Source organism: Neopelma chrysocephalum, unplaced genomic scaffold (genome assembly GCF_003984885.1).
Source record: "Neopelma chrysocephalum unplaced genomic scaffold, ASM398488v2 Primary Assembly neopelma1_96657, whole genome shotgun sequence".
Taxonomy (NCBI): domain Eukaryota; kingdom Metazoa; phylum Chordata; class Aves; order Passeriformes; family Pipridae; genus Neopelma; species Neopelma chrysocephalum.
The window spans coordinates 620866-647309 of NW_020925302.1; the positions used below are offsets into that span (position 1 = coordinate 620866).

At 37.7% G+C, this 26444-nt stretch overlaps 1 protein-coding gene across 1 annotated transcript in view; it reads right to left on the minus strand.

Moving 5' to 3' along the window:
• The window catches only part of TMC1 (transmembrane channel like 1), an 82463-nt gene that overhangs the window by 22077 nt on the left and 33942 nt on the right, over positions 1-26444 (minus strand). Inside the window, 9 exon segments of the mRNA XM_027708974.1 lie at positions 1461-1700; positions 3712-3779; positions 6735-6863; positions 8013-8165; positions 8414-8593; positions 15441-15635; positions 18428-18572; positions 21012-21198; positions 26363-26373. Of these exon segments, the coding sequence (XP_027564775.1) occupies positions 1461-1700; positions 3712-3779; positions 6735-6863; positions 8013-8165; positions 8414-8593; positions 15441-15635; positions 18428-18572; positions 21012-21198; positions 26363-26373 (1308 nt within the window).

Consider the following 26444-nt stretch of genomic DNA (forward strand, 5'->3'; position numbering starts at 1 on the left):
TCTCAAGGATGAAGGACCACCGCCTCCCTAAAATCGTGCTTTATGGTGAACTTGCCAGTGGCTGCCACAAGAGAGGAGCCCCGAAAAGGAGATACAAGGACTCCCTGAAAAAACATCTCAGCCTTGGCCATATTGATCTTCATCACTGGTCTACTCTGGCCTCCAATTGGGAGGCCTGGAGACACACTATCTATAACACTGCTGATTCTTTTGAGAACACACGCAGGATCACTCTCGAGGAGAAAAGACAATGCAGAAAGAGTCGTGTCTTGCCGATACCATCCAAGGAGTCTTTCTGCTGTGCCTTTTGCAACCGGACTTGTCTATCTCACATTGGCCTCTTTAGCCACCAGTGAGCCTGTAGCAAATGTGGGTAGAGCCCTTCCCAAATCTTCATTTGCGAAGCCTAGCCATGAGGATTTCTTCTGTAAATTCAAACGATTTTCTGTTCATGACAATTTTTGTCATGTCATGCAATTCTCCCTTTTAGGTACCTGTGGCTGTTGCAGGTGTCTAGAAACAATCTCTTCCATTTTGCCTTTGGTCAAAGTTAATGTGGCGAGGCCTCTGCTCCTTTGCAAAGTGCACTGGGGATCATGCAGATGTCATTTTACTTACAACAGTAATGTGTCATCTAAACCTTTCATTGCAAACAGAATGTCTCTTTTACTGTTCTCCTACTGTTGCTTTGTTAATATTTTGTTTAAAACCAAAGACTATAGACTTCTAAAATTTTTAATTTCATGTCTTGAGTGCTGCGGTGTAATCATTTTATGGTTGTATCTCATGCTACCTGGCAGGTAAAGATGATGAAAATGGTCTCAGGCAGTGTGCCCAGAAGGAGAAACTGTGGCAAAATCTAAACTAGCTTGAATCCAAAGCATATGTTTGCATAGGCAGGCCAAGGCAAAGTGTTTAGAAGGAACTAAGGTATATGGAGGTCTTGAAGACTTCAGAAACAAATTCAGCTTGACAGAGAAATTTTCAACAGCAGACACATGAAATTCTGAGTTGGAGAGAGTTATGACAGTCAAAGACTGAACCACAATACCTTTAGAACACTATCGTACATTCTGATATGCCCCTCCTAATTGGCACAGACATTTCCTAAAAGCCATCACTTTTAAGCCAACAGACTGATATTCACAACAGGTCACTGCTCTACTCCAGAAGAATAGTTTGTCTTTAGTGCAGCAATAATGATAATATTTACATTAAAATTAACTGAAAGATTTTTCTGTTCTTCACCTCAGATAAAACTTCCTAAGGAATTGCTCAATTTTCCAGGATTCCAGCTTTAGAATTATGCACAATGAGACACATGACTCAATTAAACCCTCAGCCTATCAGGTGCTAATGCTTATTATAGAAACAGTTTTTCTGTACTGCATCATTCATTGTGATGTGACAAAGCAGTTCACTACATCACTTACAAAAATAGTATATAAAATGCAAAGAACCTGAAAGGACCACAGTCAAAAGATGGTGGGATGGAGACAATGGTGTACACAGCAGGCAGTGTAGAGAGAAAGAGGATGAAAAGCAGCATGGCCATGTAGAAGTTATTGGATCTGGAAGCCTTGAAGACCCTCTCTTGGGGGACATTGCAGCACATCACCGCCCAGCACTGCAGGTACATCGATGTATGGAGGCGAAACACATTGATTGCTGGGAGACATGGAGCATAAAAAGATCCCATCCTAGAAAAGAAGCAAATAAAAAAATAACCACTTTGTTATACAACTTCTGTCTTCCTAGATATACCAGCCATTCGCTATGTCAATGTGCTTTGTAACCATACACACTGTGCAATCAGAAATTCATAAAACTGTCTTTCTGGGGTTTTCTTACTGGTCTTTGTTCTTTTTTTAAGAAGAACTGGAGAGAATTCTCTATATGAACCTTTTGTTTCAAAGTCCTCTTTCTCTGCAAATTAAATGATCACTTGATGAAATGTTATTCACTCTTAATTTGTCTGGCAGCATCTTGCTTGTTTTGTGTAAAAACTAAGTATTATCAACCCCAACAGCTAGGAGTAAACAAAATAATTTAGTTTATACTTTATTATTTTTTTAATATACTAACACTATTTTAGGAAGGATATCTTTACTTAGTTGACATTTATTTTAACTTCTGTTGTCATGGTAATTTAGTGTTTTAGGCCAACAATCTGTTTATAGATTCTGCTAAACATTGTTTTTCCCCTATTATATGTGGTTGCATGGTGCTCACACTGACACAGTTGGCACCATTTTACTTTTATCATACTTTGTTTCTTCTGTCATGCTGACTGAAGAGCAGATACATTCATTTGCTTGGCCCTTCCTTCTATTCTGTTTCAGATGAGAAGAAACATGCAAAACAGAATTTACAAAGCTCAAATAAAAGAGAAGCTAATTTATCTTACACGTGTATTAATGATAAACATGTTTCAGGCAATGTATGCTTATTATAATTCAGTCAATCTTTTTTTACTTATCTGATGTATTTGATTCAGTTAAAATCATCAGATATTATTTTGAAAAACACCACAGCTCTATTGCCTTAGCCCTGCAAATATGAATTAGCATGAAAATGTGGCCCCAGCTCTGCAATAAACAGTAAAATAAAGGATTCTGTATCTAAATAGCATCACAAAAGCACAAGTCCCAGTTTTGGTGCCAGACAGTATATATTGGAGCATGGCAGCTTAGAAGTGCACACAGAGTCTGTACATGTAATGAAGTATAAAAATGATAGATGGGTATAGAAGTTTTGTTAGGGAATAATCAGGAATCAAGTCCCTCACCCAGTCCCCAACATCTGTCTGGTAGAGAATGATTTTCAGCCTGTCTTCCAAAGTGTTTATTACAGCAGTCAAAAGTATTAGTGACATCAATCGGCAAGTATCAAATGGCAAATAGAGTTCATGTTGGAGCCTCATCATTTTGATGATCAGCAGCCTGAGAAATGTTTCCTACCAGAAACTGGAATGGCAGTCCTAAGGCAGATAACAAGATGCCACTTACAAAGCTGAGCTGCTTTTGTGCGATACAGGACACAATGTGAATGCCTCAGAAGCCAGCAACAGGGCTGGACTCCATCCAGCCCTACTTACAGCATGCCATCACTGCAGGGCCAGGGGTGGTGCCCTGCTTATCCACAGTGATAAATCCTCAAATCCTCCATGTGAACGAGCCCAGCGCCACTGTCAGGCTCCCAGTACAACCTCGCAGCAGGGTTTGGTTGCAGGGACTGCAAGATATTTGCAGCCTCTTGTCTGTATTTCTGTGGCATTCTAAGATTCTATAACAGTAGCACTGTTTACACGTTCACATGCCTGCACAGTTAAGCGTAAATACATTTGTTTTAAGGCCTTTTTCCACAGGAAACATGGGAAAAGAGTGTTAAGGTATGTTGAAAGGCTGAAATTCAAAGCTAAACAGAACAGCAAGCAGTCAGACAACAAAAGTATAAGATTAATCTATGCAGCTTTTTACTGGTTGGTCTTACCAATTCAGTGCAAAATCCTGATATATCTGGTCCCAAAATCTTAGCCCAGAACTAGTTTTGAAGTGTTCTCACTGATTGCAGTGTACCAGAGTTCGGTATATATTTCATTATACTTCCATCAAACTAAAGAAATGGGACATGATCAGGATTTCAGAAGAATCCTTCACAGATACAGCTAAATCCTGCCATCCTGTAGATGCAACATGCTTTGTCACCTACCAGATCATGCCTTGGTTAAAGATCAGTCCCAGCACATTTCCACTTATATCAAACTCAGAATATGATGGCTGAAAGAAATGATACGGATGTTTTCATTAGGTTTGCAGAAGGGTTTTTAAGATGACTTACAGTAGATTAAAACTCTCACTTCCAACAGCAGCAGTACATTGGTATCATTTTACAAGGGCTCTTGTTGCATCTTATCACTGAATCACAAAATAAATAGTATAACTCAAGGGCAGGAGGCAGTCTTCTATATAGTTTGCAGTATTTTACTGAAAATCTTTTTGATATTTGTTCAGAGCAAAGTGCCAAGGGAGACTTAAAAATTATTCTGGTTACTGGGTAAATTTTAAAACAACAATTCAGAAATTTTCCATTGGAGTGGCTAGTGGTGATCATGTAATACGTCTTCTTATACAATACCAGACATGATATTTAATGTGATTAATGTGACTTAGTGTGATTGAATACCTGATTGAACTACAGCATTATTTTTCATATTTCAGCATTTATACTGTTGAGGAATTTCTTTTAAGCATTGATAGATGTTGCCGATCATTGTTTTCCTTGCTTAATATGAATATCTTATCTATAAATTGAGTGTGTTTGATTTTAATTTTTACTTTAAGATTCAGCCATGGAGTCCCATTATTGATTTGTCTGTTGAAGAAAGCCCTGTATCATATATTTTTATTACCAGTGTAGACACATGTCACAAAAACTATTCAGTCTTATATTTCTGAACTCTTCATTTGACCCCTTCATTCTATTTTTCCAAATCTTTCATCATTTCTACATATGTTCTTTTGCCCTAATTATTAATTTCTTTTTCATGAATGTTTCCATTTGCAAACATTTAATACACTGAATTTAGGCAACGATTGAAATGCATCCATACACATTAGTATGTGTGCATATACACCAGAAGAAAACTTTCTGGTAAGAAATTATGGCTGTAAACTTTTTGCTTGCACCTAAATATCTGTTTCAAACATATTATTTATATGGTTTGCCTCCTCACAAAACCTTGTTCACTCACCTTTCTCATAAAAGAGTATTGCTACATCACATCTAGTAACTTGCATGAATCACAATATTGGAGGATAAAAATACCACAAATAATGTGTTATTTCTATGCATCAATTATGCTGATGACTGATAGAAGGAGTAAAGGGCATGAGATGCAAAAATAACTATTCCCTTATGGCTGAACAACAAAGTTATTCTATTGAAATCATCAATTAAAGCCATAATTTTGACTTATACTATGTTATGTTTCTGGAATATTTGAAGTCCCTACAGGTTTTCTGTGTAGTTTTGTGTATGTATACATATATATGCATATGTTTACAGTGATCTGCTAAACTTACGTTGCATGTATTTATGAATCTGCTTCCATACAAGTAACAATTTAATAGATTACTAATATTCAACTTGAAAAGCTGTAGACTAACAAGATCTGTATAAGACATAATATCAAAGCAACATGAAGAGAATTAATAGGATCACACAGAATCAAATAATGTATGACTGCTCTTGATAACATAGGGGTTAGTATTAACAAATAAAATAATTGGAAATCTAATTTTTAAACAGATAAAAGGAAGCAGTTTTCCCACACATGTAAGTTAATTTCTGGAATTCTTCACCAAAGGATACCTTGATTGTCAAAAATATTTAGGATATAGAAAAAGTTTAAAAATTAATGGATTCATGGTCACTAGCCACAGAGACACAAGTATAGCTAGTTCCTAAGCAGCCTTTTAAGATCAGATATTTTCACTGAATCAGAAATTCAGTGATTTCCAGTTTCAGCTTCTACTTGCAGCTGTTGTTTCAGGCAGTTTACTGGACCTGCGGACTGTAATGGACCAGACCATCACAGACAGTCCTATATACTGCCAATTAAAAATGTCAATTATAAGCTGGTTCCAGGATCCCCTTTGAGCAGATGTCTTGTTGGCAATTTTTCTGCCCATGCTGTATTCAAACTCCTCCATTTGATTTTGATATTGCAAGGGTTATAATTTGTTTGTGCACAGCCTGGCTGGCTGGTAGTCTCTCTCCAGCCCTACATCAGTACTATTTGAGGCACAATGTAAAACCTTTAAATAATGCTGAAATTTCGTAGGAGCCAGTGAGTAACAATGTGATTGCTGTATCAGATACCTGAGTTTTTAGAAGAAAATACCAAAACTTTCTCTTCCTCTGGAAAATTAACATTTCCAGTTTTTAATAAAGCAAGAAATTTCTACATTTAGGAAAGCAAAATTTTGAGGGAAGAAGGACATAATTATGACAGAACAGCTATGATGACTGGTTATGCAGATGTACCTATGATAGTCTTAAATTACTTAGCTCTTTTCTGTACTAAAGAGTCTTCAGGAACTCCACACGCTTTTACAATACCATGACTACTATTTAAGGATGGAAAGCAGCATCAAATCTTACAGTGTACATTTAGCAGGCAAATTTAGCCTAGGTCAGGTCAGAGTAAAAGTGTGAAAGTCTCAAGTCCCAAGTGAAAAGTTCTGTACCTTTACTAGGTTTACTAAGTTATTAACCTTACTAAGTTACCAACCTTACTAAGTTACCAACTTTACTAACTTTACCTAAGCTAAATTAATTCTAATAAAAAAATATATACAATAAGATTTCTAGAACAGGATCTTTCCTATATTTCTCCACAAGCACTGTGTGCTAGAAAACCCTATCCAAACTCCTGTACAAATCAATGTGATTGTATTCTGTGGAAGAGAGAACAAGTCTTCAAACTATAAACATGTGAGAAATATGTACTCAGTGTTCTTACACAATCAAATAAATTTTAAAACTAAGTTAACAAAATCTAAATAATACAAAAATATTAGAGCATATACAAATTCCAAGAAAAACTAACACAGGGATTTTGAAGATAAGGTGTCTAGCCAAAAATTAACTGTAGGATTGAAAGGAAAATGCAATTTGTTACGTAAATGTGAAGTAGTAGATAACAAAGACATTTAAAATCATATACTTACAAATCCATACTCCAAGTCCCAGCACCAGCAGTAATTGAAAAACCTAACAAAGACAGCTCTCAAAAAATCGCCAATTAGAATTGTGATGTATGTTGTCATCGTGTCAGACACTGTCAGGCGCACAAATTCCTGTTTAGAGCAATATTCTCTTTTAAGAATATATTTATGTAATTAATAGTTACAATAATAATGAAATACTGGACTAGATCTGTAATTGTGGTTATCCTGCTTTAGCATGGAAAAGACTCTGATCCTCTTCTACAATCACTTAATCTGTAACATGCCAAGAGAAATACTGCCCCTCATTTGCTAGAGGTAGCCCAGGTATGATTAGACTGGGAAAGATTTCCAGACAAGATTGCTGCTATAACAGAAATCTAAACTAATATCTTAAACTGCTGCAAATCCTCATTCCTCTACTTTTATTTTGGTATGTTCCAGTAAAGCCTATTGTAACAGGCCCAATAGTCCAAAGCTTACCCCAATAGTCCAAAAAGCTATTACTCTCCCTGATCTGAAATTAAGGGAAAAGTTAGTTCAGTGATGAGCTCTTAGTGTTAGCTTATTATTCAGCATCAGTGAAATGAATAGAGGGTCTGATTTTTCTCCCTATATGCTCCCTGCTGGTGATTTATTCATTCAGGAGGACAAATTGTCAGAGTGGTGGAGAAACAGCAAAAGTGATTCAGAATTGAATTTGCTTTTGTGGATAAAACAATAACAGCATAGTATGATCAAACAGAGTAAAAGAGTATGTTAGAAAATTGTTTGGAAACCACATTTTATATTGATGGGTTAATATGAATAAATACTCAACTGAATCAAAGAAAATAATTGAGCAGATTTACCATTAAATCACTATTGTTCTTTTACATTATTTTACTTATGCTAAAGACAGAGACAACTTCTCAAAAGCATACTGCTGTAAGAGCTGTCTTACACACACGTCCTTGTTTTTCAGAATTGCTAAACAGGTTTTGTAAGACAAAGATGGAATCAGGAAGAGGAAGATAAGTCAATAGGATAGTGAAAAGAAGGGTAAAAAAAGAAATGTTTTCAATGCTGTCAACTAACAGGAGAAAGAATTTCCTTCTAGACAGGGTTCAAAATAAAATAAAATAATTTTTAAAAAAAAATTTAGTGTAAGATAAGGTTCCACATCTGCTTCTGCTCACCTTTTCCCACCTTAATGACACACTAGCAGAAATAAAGAGGATTTAGACATCATATTGTGTAACTGACCTATTTTCAAATATGAGCTCAAAGCAGATATATTACCTGTCCCACCATTGTTTCCCAGCATGGCCCTCTGGGGACATCAGCAGGGTCCACCTGTATTGGAGGAGCAGTCGAATTTTCTGGAATAGTACCATTGTACAGACTGGCTTCCCATATTGTCATGTTATACTTGACTATCTTTTCTTCTTCCAACTAAGTAAAAAAATAAATTGGGAGAAAAAAAAAAAAAAAAACAAACCAAAAAACCAACATGAGCTTGTTACAAACTCCCAATGTGTTCTGTTCCAAGATTCCCATGTTAGTTCAGGCACGGATGTAATTTAAATATAGAAAGAAAAGTATGTCTTTCACTGACATGCCTCTGATTGATTGTAAGTCCTCATTTCCTCATTCTTGCCCAGTGACATGTTAAAAATAGTGAAGGGTAGTAAATATCTTGCCTTCAGATTGATTTCATCCATTAGGGCGATAATGAAAGTGTAGAGATTGCCAAGAAAAAGGGCAAAGATTCGTCCCAGCTGCCATCTTAGAGCTATTCGAGGGTGATAATTTTCCAGGGAACTGATTACATCAAACAAAGTTGGACAGAACATTCCTAAAAGTGACATAACCATGTTCACCTGTGGAGGAAGGGGAGAAAAAAGTTTACAGTGAAATGTTAGAAATTAATTCTTCTATTATTATTTATTTGGATGAAAAATCCACTACTACTTCACATTAGGGTTTTGATTTAATAAACAAAATCCACTCTTAAGTATCACAAGTTGTTTTCACAAAGGAAGAAAGGCTTGAAAAGTCAGTTGCAATCTACTTTAGATGGATATAAGATTTTTTTTCATTTTCCATTTCACATAAATTTCCAAAATATTCAAATGTTAATTATTCTGACTATAATCTACAATTTAACTAAAATTCTGCTCTAACAGGACGTAACAAAACCTATCTCTAGTACTGGTTTATGCTATCATCTCTACCACATTTTCCCCAAAGACAGACAGATATTCTATAAAAAGCTTTCCTATAAAAATACTGCACTAAATTTAATTTGTCTGAGATCTCACCCAAAATTAATTCTAGATGTCACAGAATCATAGAATCACAGAGTATCTCAAGTTGGAAGGGACTCATAAGGATCATCAAGTCCAACTCTCTGCTCTCCACAGGACTACCCAAAGCACGCAAAATAAATAAGAGTGTCATCCACACACCCTTTGAACTCTGACAAGCTTAGTGCCCTGACTACTTCCCAAGGGAGCCTGTTCCAGTGACTCACCACACTGTCTGTGAAGAACCTTTATCTAATGCCCAATCTGAATTTCCTCTGATGCAGCTTCATTCCCTTTCCTTGTGGTCCCCAGAGAGAGCTTAGTGCCTGCCCCTCTGCTGCTCCCCTTTGATGGGATCACCACTCAGCCTGTTCTTCTCCAAGCTCAACAGGCCAAGTGACCTCAGCTGCTCCTCTTTAGTCTGGCCTCAAAGCCTTTCATCATCTTGGTCACTCTGGACATGCTCTAATATTTTGATTCTATTGAAGCACCCAAACTGCACACGGGACTCAAGAAGGGGACACACTAGTGCAGAGCAGAGCGAGACAATCACCTCCCTCAATCCGCTGGTAATGCTGTGCCTGATGCACCCCTGGACATCGTTGTCCCTTTTGGCTGACAGTGCACTGCTGACTCATATTCAACTTTCATCTACCCAAATCCTTGGATCTTTTTCTCTGGAGCTGCTCCCCTCCCTCTCATCCTTCCACTGGTACCTATACCCAGGATTACCCTATCCCATGTGTAGAATCCAACACTTATTCTTGTTAAATTTCATGTGGTTGGTGACTTCATACAGCCCAGCTCTCTATCTCATATCTCATCTCCTCAGTTCGTAAGAAAATTCAGATCAATCCCTCTTCTTTCTGCCTGATTTTCTTAGAAACCTCTAATAAAATTAACTCATCGTCTTAGCAGTATGGAAATGGAGCAATTTTACTGAAACAAAACAAAACAAACAAAAACCACAAGGCATAACTAGTTTTTATGGAAAACTAAAAATACAACATAACTCATAAATGTTACAGATGAGTGAGACATTCCAGTAATGTGACATTCCGAAGTGATTGCTGAAAATTATTTCAAGTCTACTTGAACCTTTTCATTCTAATTCATTTTGCCAGCCATAAATGAAAAGGAATGAAAAAGTTTAAGAGTGCAGTTATTCATCTTCAATGTGAAATAACACTCTATTACAAAAAATGTGTCAGTAAGGGACTAAAAACAATAAACAAGAAACAGGAGATATTTTCTCAATCTAAGTCATAAAAGTTGTTAGAAAGCACAAAGATGTTTATTTGAGATTAATCATACTTGAACAACCAAGAAGAATTACTTGATTTAGTCACAAAAAAAATTAATTGTTCACAGGACTGTAGTCTTCTAATTGCTCTGCAACAAGCTTTTCTGAGCCATGCTTGAATCCATTTTGCTAGAACAAGTATAAACTTTTAAAAATTTCTGATTTCCTGCTGCCAAGAGAGTTGGAACTGCTCTTGCTTCTTGGAAATAATATGGCAGTAGAAAGGCACTATACCAACAAATAAATTCATTCACTTGTAAATGTGTATGTTCCCACTACTAAAAATTTACATACATTTGACTGGTGTTCTTAATGAATAGAAATAAATAGTTTTCTTTTTGTTCTTTTTATATTCTTGGTTTTCAATGACTTCTAGAGCTAATAAATGGATTTTTTTTTTTTTGCACTTGTAGGCAACTAGTGTATTCTGTGCATGGCTTGTGGCACCCCCTGACAATTATGTAGATATTATATTAATGATTACAGGAATTCACTGATTTTTATTTATTTATTTATTTATTTAGATGGCATTATTTGTAATTAGAATTATCTTGTTAAAGTAATAAGTCACTGTTACTGCATAACATTCAAAAGAGAAACAACCAATCAAAAACTTGTAGCTATCATCTGTTGCATCACTTGGATTTATAACTTAAAAAGACAGGATTTACATTTGAATGACCTGCTACCTTTTACCTTATTATATTAACAGTTCTGTTGAGTTTCATACATTAGTGCTTTGAATAAATTTTCAGTTATGAGAATTGTTGATATTCCTATTTTTTGGTGTTTATAGTAGGTAATGAGAGTTTGGTAGTAAAAGTATTCATTAATTTCTCTTTGTACTGAACTGCACAAACTTCTTGATTTTAAGGTCTTCAAAGTATCTAATATAGTTTACAACACATTGTCTTAGTCACCATCAGACCTAAGAAATTATGCTCAATATAGCCCAAAATGGCAACGAGTCAACTACAGGCAGTGTGACTAACCACAAATTCCTAAAATTCAGACTAATTGTAACCAGATGTGTATCCTGTTTATCAATAGAAATGTTGGGTCTTGTTGTGGTGCTGAAGTCTTAAATCAAAATCCTGACTGACTCTGGGTCTCATATTCTCCTGAGGGAATAAGTCCCAGAGGCATATGTGTGCATAAGAGGAGATGTTCTGGGTCATACCAAAGGCTGGTGGAGGCCAACAGGTACCCAGGGATGAGCAATAACAGGGCAAACGTAAATAAATAAGTCATAGACTACAACTACATAAAGTTTGGGAACTTATTCATTCAGGTCTGTTCATTATGCATCAAGGAACACACAGAGGATTTCTCTTTCATAAATCTTCACACAAAAGTAAATTTTGGTACCCATAGCACTGGCATCCATCATCTACCATTCCTTCCCTTTTGCTTTTTCTGAACCTGGCTTCTACTTAATTTATTTTATGTCCCTTAGTTCCCATACTGGAATACACAGTAAACATATTTTAGGAGAAAAGGTGTGTCCTTTGGGCAGTACTACATATAGTACCTGTAAATTTTATTGAAAGTTTTCTTGTTGTTGCATCTGCGAGGCAGGACAGAAGGCACTGCTTTTTTTTCTCTCAAACATTCACTTTCTATATTTTTATTATTTTCTGTATTTTTTACCACATATCTGAAGTATGTCTGTTTTTTCTCATTTGCTTTCCATCTCCATTTTTCCATGCCTTGACTGCTCATGCTCCCCATCTCTAAAGCACTTCTAATTTTGGAGAACAGATGCTATTAAGATAAGAAGCGAAATGAGGCACAGCAATTTGAAAGTTGAAAAGTGAGAAATTATTACAAATGAAAATGCAAAGCTTTAATGAGGCAGAATGCAACATATTGATTTTTCAAAATACAAAAACCATGATGGCGTTCTAAATTTCAAAAGTATAAACTTTTCTCATATATTTTCAAAGATATAGTAACATTATACTTTTAGCATTCTTGTGAAGGGTTTAACTTTCCTGTGAAGAGTTTTACTGAAAAAAACATCAGCCATTAATTTTACCCACTGTTCTATTTCTAGTTAAATTTCAGAAAAGGAGTTGATTTATATTCTGGACTTCTTGTCAACTTGATGCTCAGTTGCAGATTTTCTTCCCCTCATTTTACCACTGAGAGTTTCGCTGTTCTCTGTGACTTAAGAATTGTGGAATGATATGCCAGAAGAGGGGCAGCATGCCAGCATGCACACAGGATAGAGTTGTTGTTGACAGTCAATGTGGTTTTTTATTCACTATCTGCTGAGTAAATCTCAAAAACCCTCTCTGCCCCACTGAGATAGAACTTTTGCTAAAAAAGCAACAACAGCCAAGAGGCAACCACTGATTATTAAAACTGTGGTTTGAAGGACATTTTTTCTCTCTTTAACATTAATTGATCTGGGTACCAAGTGCTGGTGTTACATTCTGAAAGCTAGGAATTTTATGCTTACAGGAGCTTTTCCAATTGCTCTGAATCTGCTAAGAAATCCTGTCACTATCTAAATCACATCTAAATACCAGGCCCATTAGTATACCAAACTGTGCCAACACAACATTAAATATTGAACAGTCACTGATTGTTGGTTGAATGATAACTTCATTAAGAGTAAGCCGTCAAGTTAAAATAAATCATAATTTCCACTAACAATGATTGCAGCAGTCATAGGTTTGTCTAACAGCTGCTGCAGAAAACTTTAAAATGCTTTTCTAGTAAATAATTTCAATTTTTTAAAGAAATCAGATTAAGAAATTATATTTCATAATAATAAAAGCTGCCTAGTTATTTCTGGAATTAAATAGATAATTTACAACGTAGCATAATAATTCAGTATAAGTGTTCTTATATTCTGTTCCAGTTCTAGGAACATTAAATAGCAAGATATTTTTGATTCTGACTCTGATTCAGAGGAATCAGTCTGTCTCCTCATATGTTTTCTCAGCTTTTAAGTAGCTTTATTTTTAAAAAGTACAATAATATATTTGAGAAAACAGGGTACATGGTACCAAAGAGATTCTCATACTACATATTATCACTGCAAGCTATCTTCTATCAAATGAGAAAAGTCAGTTTCATTCAGCAATTTTTATCCAATTACAGAACACTTTGCCAAGGGAATTGGTGGCTTTATTCTCCTCTTTACCAAAATTTCCAGAATCATGGGAAAACTGGCACGCAGTGCAGGATCATCATTCATCCACGACCAACCACCAGGCCACAGCCTCACAGGAGGAAGGATGCAATGGCTGATGAAATCCACTCATAGTCTCAGTCTGCCTATTTCCACTAACTTCCTCGTCTCCAGGACACACTATGCAATTGTATTTGGACTAAGTTCTGATAGAACTATGTTCTTACTGCCAATACGGAGAGGGAGTTAAAAAATTTACAACATTATGAGAGAGGAGGAGAGTCAGAAAGAAAAAGCTCCTTTCCACAGAGTCACCAGAAACACTTTATTATGCTATGAGCTTCAGCAACCGATGACAAAAAATGTACCCTGGATTGCTCCATGAACACCATAATTGCATGTAAACAGTTTTCAATCCCTTAATGCATCCAGTGTGACGAAATTTCCTACAAAAGGAGCCTAATAATTTTATGAAGAATGTAAATTTTTACGTACCAGCACTTGCATTGTGTGTTAAGAGCTGCACTTTCATTTACTCTAAGTAATACAGTAAGTGTAAATGGGATTTTTTTCTGATCAAAATCTCTATTCATCTATTAATGATGCAAACATAAAGAAATTATCTATACAATAAGAAAAATGTGTAAATGTCTGCTACATAGGAGCCAAATATATTTATGGAATTAAATATTAATATCCAATCTAGTGAAATGTTTTCTACCTCATAAATATGTTCTACCTGTCAATAGGAAAAATTCTTCAGCCAGATAATGTCAGTGTTGCCTTAATCACTCTCTTCTAGAGACACACTTGCTCTGTAGTTCTGTGATACAATGTCTCCTTAGCAGTACTTTTTTGTTACACAAACAAAACTATAGCAATGAACATAAATACATGTGACTTACTTTCCAGACTGCAGTATAAACTAATATAACAGCTTTTGGTAGCACAGGTCTTGTTAGTACAAGTCTATTACCACACCTTTCAAGTGATAGAAAACTGAATTCCTCCTGAACTGTTTTCCTCTGCTAATCTGTTGACTTGCTTAGGGTTTGTGTTGCTTTAAAGCAGTTTTGTACATGATTTTTCTTTCCCATCAGATCAACACGTAAGAACAAGTAACTTAGTCCTGTCTCAACAACACTATGTTTCCAGATTCCAGAGGTGGAATGAGATTTTAATGTTACTTTCTCAGTCAGATTTTGGTGTTGAAAATCCCAAATTGATTTACCTTGTTCCACTGTTGCTCATCTTATCAGCTTTGTGAGGCTACCTTATCTTAAATCCAGTATGTACTTTATACTCCAGCTCAGAAGGTAAGCTTTAAGTAACAAACTCATTTTATAACACGCATGGCAGTACCCTTGCTAAGAAAATACAACTTTTCCAGGTTTTAATATGACAACACTGACTTCAGATGCACGCTGCACACTGTCATAGCAAATGCAATCACTGTCATCATTATACCCCTCTGTCAGGCAGGCTGCATCTGCTTTAGAAGAAAGCATTAGGCACAGATTAGGCAAAAAGAAATGGTATAGGACCCTTAAGGGCAGATGGAATGGGAAGGCTTGAGTTTCAACCTGCTGCTACACTGCAGAGTTGTATCCATGAAGCCCCAGATAACTTTGTGCCCACACACCAGTCACTTTGCTTGGGCCAGTCTCAGAGGAAAGCATGAGGAAACTGGGTTCCTGAGTAGAGCTTGTGAATCCATGGAGTGTCTGGAAAACAATCTTAAGAGCACAGAGGAGGAAACATAAAGGTCTCAAATGAAAACTAAATATAAAGCATTGTATCGACATTTGAAAGAAGCAACCAAGAAATTTTATGAAGCAGGAGTCAAAAGCAATTCTTTTGTTAGACATTTACCACCCACACTCAGAATATTTAAATATCAGGAAAAAAATGCAACATGCAAAGCAGAGGAACACAGCTTCAAACCACATCTATTATAGAAATGTGCTAGCACGAACTTCATTTCTTTCCCACCACCCGTAGTTCTCCAGACCTTCCAAGGCAAATTTCTGGGATCTTCTGACAACAAAAAAGATGAGGTAGCCACTTCCAGCAAGTGTGCATAGGGCTAAGAAGTTAGCAAGAACCCTCAGAAATCGAGTCAAGTGAATATTTTCCTCTTTTCGGCTCTCCTGCTCCTCCACGATTGCTTCCTGCACTTGTTAGAAAGAAAAAAATATTATGAATACTTTAATGATCAAGGCCCCACATTACTTCCTAAATTGTTAGAAGTCAGTTAAACAAATTACAAAGATGCAAATGCACATCTGCGCTTCATGTTTTGAGATGAGCTTAAATTATCTCATAAAATCTTATTTAGGCCCTGGCAAGTTCTGGGGATCTGGCTCCCTGGGCTTTGCTTTGCCTTTGTTTAGTGTGTCCCCACTGAGTCTTGTTATACTTGTACTCATGTGCCAACAAAAAACCAGTACGTTTTGTCAGCTTGCAAGGTGATATGAGGCTGAGTGACACAGCAGGATAGATGTGTGATTATCTGTCAGCAAAGAACTGTCACACTTTAAAAATGTGCATTTGTGAGAAAAGAGGAAAAAGTTTCATTCTGAAAGTCAGCAATTTGGAAGGAATAAAAACACAGTCCAGACGTAGGAATCCCAAAAGAGGCAGACTTCAGAATAAAATATTTGCCCCACACTTACCCTTGGCCATGACTGATAAATATTAAGACTGGTGTAACTGTAGTCTTCAGCTTTTTGCTGCAGAAGGAGCTTTACTGTGGAGTGTCCTCATGAAAGGGAGTTCGGTTACAGAGATCAGTTGCCCAGAGGGGAAGCTGAACTGCTGCATTGTAATAATTGCCCTGCATGGCTCTGCTCTTTTTACAGCTTGCATTTGTCACATAAATGAAAGGAGATTGCAGTAGCTTTTGAACAGAACTCCAATGACCTCACCCAAGTCAAGACTTCACCCTTTATCTTTGAGGTTCTTTGCTCATTTGCAAGGATCACTGTAAATCTTCATGAGTTTATTTCTCAAAAATAAACCTTTGTCTCAATTGATTTGTTATCTTCCCCAAATATCTTTCAACATGTAAGGGGGTACATTTGAATTAGATGATCAATGAAGCATAGGGGGTGATAAAGAAAATCACCCTAACAGTCCTGAGTTAGAGCTGATATGTGACTGGGTCCTAGGAGAGCTCCCCCTGAGAAACCAATCAGCACTGGTTTTTTTCACTCCTGTGAAAGTTAGATATACACAGCTTGCCAGAAGTGAGTTGGCAGAGTTGGCAGTTGGCAGAGTTGTGTGTGAGAGTGTGAGAGAGAGACAGTAGCTGAGAGGTGGACGGAGGCCCCCCCACTCGGAGGGGGGGTGCCCATGCCCCCACGGCAGGGCTGAAGGCAGCCGTAAGAGTGTGTATGTGTTGTGAGGGAAGAGACTCACAGCCATGAGGTAAGAGGGAGACAGAGGCAAGCCCTTTGTGAGGAGGGCAGGCCCTCTTCCCCCCCCTTTGCAGCTAGGCTGTGGGCAGCTTGGGACAGTTATAACTGGACCGAACGCCTGTAGCTAAAGCTGGGTGGGGGCCTTTCCCATCACTGTAGGTGGGAGTGGAATGTAAGGCTTAGTATTTGAAGCTGAGCCAAAGAGGGCGGGTTGAACGCTCGGTGCCAGGAGGAAAAAAACTCCAGGCTAAATTGGAGATGGGCCAAGCAGGCTCGGAGGGTGCCCTGCAGAGGTTTGGCCAGGGGCAGCCAAAAACTGACGGAGGAGGAATGAATCCTGGAACACGTCCACGTGACAAGCCGAGCTGAACTACAGCAGCTACGGAATGGAGGGAGAGAGAGAGTCACACAGCAGAGATTGGCATGGAACCAAGGAGGACGGTCTCAGAGCTATCTTCTTGGACTTTGTGAGGAAGAAAAGACCTCAGCAAAGATCTGGAGGTTGGTGGGGGGTGATCAGAGAAACCCTTCTCCCTGATACCCCAATGAGAGAAAGACTGTTTACCTATCAGCCTGAGGGCTTCTCCTGAACTGATTGTGGGAGGGGCTAAAAGGGATGATAGAAGTGTGTTAATACGGTATATATATTGTTGCTTTTAGTTTGTACAGTATTTATTTTGTACAGGAATAAACTGTATATTTTCCCTTCCCCCATACAGAGGTGTGCCTGCCTAAAAATTTCGCTGTTGAGGTAAATTGTGGGGAGGTGTGGGGAAGATAGAAAATTGGATTTTTGTGGGGGTCAAACCACCACAATGATACACAGATGTGTCCCAGAGACCCCAGTGTAAAAACTCATTCTTTCACACTCAACATATAGAATACATCCCCTTCATTGTTTTCACGGTGGTGCATCTCGCTCCTTGCCCCAGATTCCTCACACAATGACTCTTGAAATCAACATACCTGTACAGTGAAAAGAGGCATTGTTTTGCAAATTGGGCTACAGTTCGTAATTAATTTGAAAATAAAAACATTACATTGTGCAAGGAAAGTAACCTTCTTTTCTTACTGAAAAGCAGGTATACACTCAAAATTCTGAGGCCAATTCTTATGACATGATAAATAGCCCTTTATAGATGATTCTATTACTTTATTTTGTGATATCTCTTCTCTGTAACAAGAGAAGATGGTAATGTGAGGTTAGCAATATATGACCAACATCCAAAAAAAATTTTTTCAGACAAGTGCCACAGAAATGGGAAGCCATCAGAGATGAGAAAAAGGGAAATAGTATTTTTACAGCAGAATAATTTTTCTAAAGCTTGTACTGTCAGCATGGAGGACACAAAACATGATAAACTTTTTTCTTCCAAAATTAAAATGAAAAAATAAGATGACAAGGCACAAAGACTGAGATTCAGAAGGGTATGATGCCAGTTCAAGTTTAAGTTTCTAGGCCACGGGCACAACTTAGTTCCATCTGATTCATGTTAATGTGAAAGACAAATACCGTTACCTCTCCTTAGTGAGCTCTGTTTTACCTTAAAGCTTGTTGTGATGGAGGCAAACTTATTATCTGCTGTCTCAGGATTGCCAATCAGGTAGTCCCAGCTTGTAAACATTTTCCAGCTGAAATTAAAACTAGTATCATCTCCACCACCGTCATCATTTGCATTTCTTGCCATTCTACAAAAGGCAGAAAGACATGGGCAGACCTTGTTAGAATTAGTTCTACTTTGTGAGCATGATTTTTAAATTGTTCCTTAGTTTTAACATTTTCCTGAAAACAAACAAACAAACAAACCAAACCCTGTATCATTCTTGCTGTCAGTTGTTTTACTAAATTTTTTCTAAAAGCAAAAAGAAACAAGAGAAAAGGATGGTGATTTTCATATTTAGACAATTTATGAGCTCACAACACACAATTTGATGAGGAAGAATGAATGTACTTCATTAACACCTTGACAAAACTCTGCTCAATAAGAAACACAGTGGAAAAACAGAAAGCTGCAGAGCATCCTGAACTGCAATAAATTTTATTGGAGACTTTGCAAAGAGAAAAAAGAGAAAAATTATAATAAATAAAATATTCTAAAAAAAAGTATTCTAAAAACAAAACAAACAAATAAATACAAAAAAACCTTGAAAATAAATAAATATATCGAAGAGTATAATAAATATTCTAAAATAACAAGCCAGAACAAAATCTGGTTATAGCATACAAAATATCACTAATAGAGCTTTCTATCTCCTATACACATACAAAAGATATTTATAATAGTATGCAGAAACATCAGATTATTTCTTCAGAGAAATATTTTTTCAGATTTGACTTAATCTGGACTATGAAATTCTCTGTTTCAAAGGGTTTTCATTCATGTAATAACCATGATCTTGCTTCTGCATAGTTGGTCACCTAATTCAAATCATTAAGCACAAGGATGAAGTGTATTGGTAGGGGAAAAATCATTTAGCCTTCAATAACATATTTATTTATCAGTGACAAAAAGGCAACACCTATTTTATAGCTCACTAGTGCAGCAGAGTTATTTTATTAATATTAATATTAATGCATTCTACATACCACATTTTTAAGAGACCATATACTCTCAAATCTAGGAGGAGAATAGTAAGTAAATAATACAGAAAATCCTTTGAGCTGCCATAAATCAATACCAGGGTTGGTTATATACAGAAGGATCAGAGATCATGGAAGATTCTTCGGAGGATCTGCCCTGCTTCTAGTTTATAGACTAAGATAATTCCTTCTCAAGAGTTTCTAATGAAATAATGAATAGTCTTGTGGTTAAAATACAATTTCTTTGGAATCAGAAATGTTTCAATTTTATGTTGTGCACTATAAGAGCTGAAGAGAGCAACCCTTTATGTAAATATTTCCCTTAAACAGAATAATAATGTTTATAATCCTCACTATCTCTTTCAGGTAGATATTTCCTTTCCCAGTTTTCAGTCAGCAGCACCTCCTGTTACACTGCTCTTAGTTTCACTGCCCACTGTGCTTCTTTCTGGAGAAACAGAAAAGAGCAGAAGTCTGCAAGAACTCTCATATGATTATCTAAATGTTGGTCAGCATTAGTGTCATATGGCCAGATGGAAAGTTAGCACATACAACGTATTTTTGACTCAAGGATATTCCCTTGTTTGGGCTATAGGGTTTTTCTGCTAGAAGGCATTTATTTATTTTTGTCTGAGTGACAGTCATTGAAATAAAATTATTGGAGACTAAAACTTTTCTAATCATTATAAAAAATATTTTAAAATATATTTTTGAACTAAATGAATTGCTCTTTTATTGTGGTAGTCTGTTTCACCTCCAAAAATACATATATGTGACTGAAGACTTTTTGTTTTTTCTTTTCTTTTTTTCTGAAATGTTTCTTGCCCCACGTAGGAACCAGTTTGAAAAACAGAATACGAATTAATCTAGTGCTCATGCATATGAAAAATACTGCCTTCAGCATGAAACAGTGGAAATAGATTAATTGCATTTTTCTCTATATTTACAAATATCTTTGAATCTTGACCTGCAACACCATAGGCATTTTGTGAAGCCACCGCTAAGGCTAACTATATTACTGTGTTAGATGGTCATTTTGTTTGAATCAAGGGTACTAAAGATTATAAAAATTGGCGGCATTTATTGCTGACTGTGAGCTACACACAGAATTATTTGCCATATGCTTCTTTCCTGCTTTGTAAAATAGTTTAGTTCACATAAGGTATCATTAAATGTAGAACAATTGAATTTCCTGAATGTTAGCTGACAAGTATCATGAAAAGATGCCAAGTATTATGGAAAGATGGGCTAACAGCTCTCTTCCTTACTTTCTGCATTCATTTTTTATTCTGAAGATCAGGAGAGAAGTGGGGTTTTTTATTTCAGTAAAGATCTATTCCCACTTTCACAACACTGTAACACAAGTGTTGTGAACAACGGAAAAATAATATAGGTTAAAGGAATCTTACACAACTCTGACCTTGCACTTGATCTTGCATTGCCTTGTCCTTACAATTACCGTATTTTTAAAAAGACAGTCTCAGGGGTCCACAGTTGAATTATTTGCTTCTTTGAATTACTTTATTCCAGAGCCAAGGAACACTTACGTTCGAATGACAATCATAAAGCTGTAGCCAATAGTCCCAACCCCAACAAGGAAATACGAAAGAGGCATCCTGAACTTGAGCCATCCAATTGTCCTCTGGTTATTGTAATAACCATAAAAGAGTACAGAATACTGTGCAAAGCCCTGAAAAGTCAGAAAAAATTATAACGTTACGTGTCTTAATTATGCTTATAGTCACCAACTGTAACAATAGCAATGTACTGAAACATTAATTTCAGTGAAATCAAGTCAGTTGTAAGCAAAACTATAATAAATCTCACAGGATGGAAAAGGTCCCCTTTTTTTAAAAAAGACATAAAATATTTCATAGCAACTTCAAAATCTTTCATCTTTAAAACTCTTCGTGAACACTCCGTCTACAATTTAATGAGTTAAAACTTCTTCATCCACAAACTTCTTGTAAAGACAAAAGTATATTGTTTTACAAAATTTATTTTTCAGATTGTGAGCAGATTAAATGCCAGATTTTTAACTTAATATTCACATTTCTAAAATTTGCTTACATATCCTATTTGATATGGAATTCTTCTACGTGTTCGTTGTCTGATGGGTAATCATTCAATATATATTAACCAGTAGGTTGCTGCATTTTATGGGTGATTATTCAGTAGGTAGGGTTTTTACACATTTAGAGTAAACCCCAAGGCTATAAAAATTGCAATATGAGTGCACTGGCTTTCTCAGCAATTAAAAGTGTATCTTCTTTTCTAAATACCTTAATAGGAACTGCCCTCTCTTCTACAGCTCAGACTGTTGATTTTTCAGAATAATTTACTAGTATCTTATTAACTGTAAGAAATTGCTGGTATCAACATGGATAAAATATCTAAAACTTCCTGATAATTCTCAGAGCAAGAACTCACCTCCTAGAAGAAGATCAAAACCAGAGCCTTTACAAGCTCAGCTTAGCTCATGCACAGCAATGGCAAAGCTCCAGCTGGATGTGAGTATTTCAAGCCAAATACATAGTATTTGAACATGTAATTAGAGGATGGACGATGCATTATTTTGATGGTAATACAACAAGCTGGGGGGGTTGTGAGTTAAAAAAGCCATATGTTTCCCTTCTGTTTTTCAGTTGCCCATTTTCCTTAAAATTAATAACGTCTTTCTCTTATATATTATATATTATGAACTTTTTGAGTTGCTGTGTTCTGCAAAGTTAAAGATAATTCCTTCACTGTGTGTCATTGACCATATTGATTCCTGGGCTTTGTCAACTGCATTTCACTGTAAAATTTGAAACAACTTTAGCTCTGTAAAGGTAGGCATGCATGGAAGATATCTTTCACTCCCTTGTAAGCCAAGCATGAAAGAGTATTGATCAAATATTTTATTGTAATAAGCTTTGTGAGTCTGATTTTTTTTTATGTTTGGACTATTACCTGAAAAATATATGTTAAAACTGAATTTTAATTAATATCTATTAAAAGCCAAAAGTGTTTCTCTTTACCATGTCAACAATACCAAAACAATCTCAAGCAAAAAAAAAAAGCAAAAGATAGACTGTGTTCATCTTTTATTTACCATCTTAGGGACTAGTGGGGTTGGAGGTTTTTGCATTTTTGTTGGGTTTTTTTACAGGGATGAAGTAATGATTGGTGATGTGTTCATATATTTGTAACATACTTGGTAACATACAAGTACTGGTAGCAGATTAAACATATTATCTCCTGTGCTGTTTAAACAAAGATGTCATTGTCTTAAGGGAATATTTGTCAATCTGACATGCCTAAAGAAAATTCTTTCTTTCCACTCAATATTTCAGGGGATCCATCTCTTTCATTGCCTAATTCTGTGTTTATTGCATATGCATTTGCTCCTTGTGTAAACTGTTACTTTTTTGTTTATTACACTTTCTTTTTCAGAGCTCTCATGTTCCATTTCTCATAATTATTATAAACTTCTCCTGTCTTTCCACAATGTCTGCATTCATGTTTTCTCAAATACATTTCTTCTAAAAACATTGTTTCAATCTTCTGTAAAAAGCACTTCTAGTCTCTATTCTCTTTAAAAAATCTTCAAGTTACTGTAGCTCCTTTTGACTCAGATATCTCTCTGACATTTTAATTTCTCATTTTAGCTTCCCAGCTCCATGTCTAGATATAATCTTACTGTCACTCAAAAATACAGCTTCTGATGTATTAGATGTAATACCAGTTCATGAAGCAGTCATTGTAAAATGTTATATACGTAGATTTTTAGAAAGATCTTTCTATCCTTTTTTTTATCCTAGAAGAGTCTATCACTGACATTGTATGTAATAGAAAGGTTAGAATGTATGGAGCCCACAGTTGGCAATGGCACAGTTGAGAGCCTCTGGGTAAGAATCAAGGGGCAAACAAATAATGCCGATGTCATTGTGGGAGTCTGCCATAGACCTCCCAGCCAGGATGATGATGCCAACAATCACTCTTTGAGGAACTAAGGGACACTTCCAAGTCAACCGCCCTTGTCCTTATGGGGGACTTCAACTTCCCAGAAATGAACCAGGAGCATCACACAGCTGGTACAACCCAGGCCAGAAGATACCTAAAAAACCTGGACAACAGCTTTATAGAACAGGTCCTAAGGGAGCCAGCTCAGAAAGATGCCCTCCTTGGTCTGCTGCCTATCAACAGAGGGCATGTCGTGAGAGAAGAGGAGACTGGTGGTTGTCTTGGCCACAGCAACTATGAACTGATTGAGTCTAAAATTTCTGTTGACAGGGGGAAAAGTGCCAGCAAAACCTCAACTCTGGACATGAGGAGAGCAGAATTCAGGCTGCTCAGGGAATTAGTAAGGAAGGTCCCCTGGGAGAAATGTTTTTGCAGCTGCTGAGGTCCATCAGTGCTGGTCACTTCAGACCACCTCCTAAGGGCACAGGAGCAGGCAATTCCCAAATGTTGGAAGTGAAGCAGGCAAGTCAGAAGGCCAACTTTGCTGGGCAGGGATCTTCCTTGGAAAGACGACAAAAAAGGAAGGTATATGCCCTGTGGAAGCAAGGCCAAGTGGGACTGGATGAATTCAGAGATGCTGCTTGCCATTGTAGGGAGAAAATTCATTTGGCCAAAGCTTGACTGGAGTTGCAGCTGGCCAGAAATGTGGAGGATAATAAAAAGAGTTTTTTCAAATCTATGAATAGGCAGTATAGAAATATTACTGGCCCATTAAAGGATGAGGATGGTCACCTCACAAAAAGGAACAGAAACAAAGCAGAGGTGTTTAACACCTTCATTGCCTCTGTCTTCAACATCAATGATGGATCAAGGGGGTCTCAGTGCCCTGAGCTGCAAGACTGTGACTGAGAGATTGATCAACTCCCAGCTGACCTGGAAATTGTGCAGGATCTGCTGGTCCAGCTGCATCCCTACAAATCTATGGGGCCTGATGGGATTCATACCAGAATCCTCAAAGAACTGGCTGATGTCAGTGCAAAACCTCTGATGTTTTTTGAGTGGTCTTGGGAATCTGAAGAGGTCCCAGCTGACTGGAAGCTGGCGAACATTGTTCCTATTTTCAAGTAGACCAAGAAGGAGGAGCCTGGAAACTACGGGCCTGCCAGTCTCACTTCAGTGCCTGGTAAAGTTACGCAGAAGATTATTCTGGGAGGTATTGAAAAACATACGAAAGACAATGCAGTCCCTGGTCACAGCCAGCATGCCTTCATGAGAGGAAAGTCCTACTTATCAAACCTGATTTAGTCTCCTGATTTAGTCTTATGAAAGGTAACTCATCTAGTTGCTCAAGGGAAGCCCGTTGATGCAATCCTTTTGGATTTCAGTAAAGCTTTTCATACTGTCTCTTACAGCATCCTTCTAGACAAAATGTCCAGCAGACAGCTGGATAAACACATCATGTGGTGGGTGAGCAATTGGCTCACGGGTCAAGCACAGAGAGTAATAGTGACTGGGGTAACATCAGTGACTTGTCCCTAGGGGGGTTCTGTAGGGATCCATCTTAAGTCCTGTGCTCTTCAACGTCTTCGTAAATGACTTGGATGCAGGATTGGAAAGGATACTAAGCAAGTTGGCAGACAATGCAAACCTGGGAGGAGCTGTTGACTCTCTCAAAGGCTGGGAGGTCCTGCAGGGAGACCTTGACAAATTAGATAGATGGGCAATCTCTAATCATATGGAGTTCAACAAGAGGAAGTGATGGATTGCTACAGGCTGGGGACAGAGTGGCTGGTGAGCAGCCAGACAGAGAGGGATCTGGGAGTTTGGATTGACAAGAAGCTGAACATGAGCCATCAGTGTGCCCAGGTGGCCAAGAAGGCCAATGGCATCCTGGCCTGTATCAGGAACAGTGTGGCCAGCAGGTCCAAGGAGGTGATTATTCCCCTGTACTCAGAGCTGGTGAGGCCACACCTCGAGTACTTTGTCCAGTTCTGGGCCCCTCAGTTCAGGAAGGATATTGAGGTGCTGGAGCAGGTCCAGAGAAGAGCAACTAGGCTGGTGAAGGGACTCAAGCACAAATCCTATGAGGAGAGGCTGAGGGAGCTGGGGCTGTTCAGCCTGGAGAAGAAGAGGCTCAGGGGAGACCTCATCACTCTCTACAACTCCCTGAAAGGAGGTTGTAGCCAGGTGGGGGTTGGTCTCTTTTCCCAGGCAACTATCAGCAAGACAAGAGGGCATGGTCTTAAGTTGTGCCAAGCAAGGTTTAGGTTAGATATTAGAAAGAATTTCTTTCCAGAGAGGGTGATCAGACATTGGAATGGGCTGCCCAGGGAAGTAGTGGATTCTCTGTCCCTGGAGATTTTTAAAAAGAGACTGGATGTGGCACTTAGTGCCATGGTCTAGTAACCACAGTGGTAGTGGATCAAGGGTTGGACTTGATGATCTCAGAGGTCCCTTCCAACCTAGCTGATTCTATGATTCTATGATTCTATGATTCTGCACCTGGGATGGGGCATTCCTGGCTGTTGGTATAGACTGAGAAATGAGATGCTGGAAAGCAGTGTCATGGAAAGGGACCTGGGGGTCCTGGTCGACAGCAAGTTGAATATGAGTCAGCAGTGCCCTGGCAGCCAGGAGAGCCAACCGTGTCCTGGGAAGAATGAAGCCAAGCATCCCCAGCTGGATGAGGGAGGGGATTGTCCTGCTCTGCTCTGCACTGGTGGGGCCTCACCTTGAATATTGTGGCAGTTTTGGGCACCACGATATAAGAAAGATATTAAGCTATTAGAGAGTGTCCAAAGAAGGGCAATGAAGATGGTGAAGGGTCTTGAGGGGAAGCCGTCTGAGGAATGGCTGAGATTACTTGATGTATTCAGCCTGGAGAAGAGGAGACTGAGGGGAGACCTCATTGCAGTCTACAACTTCCTGATGAGAGGAAGAAAAGGGCAGGCACTGATCTCTTCTCTGTGTTAACCAGTGATAGGACCTGAGGGAATGGCCTGAAATTGTGTCAGGGGAGGTTTAGGTTGGATATT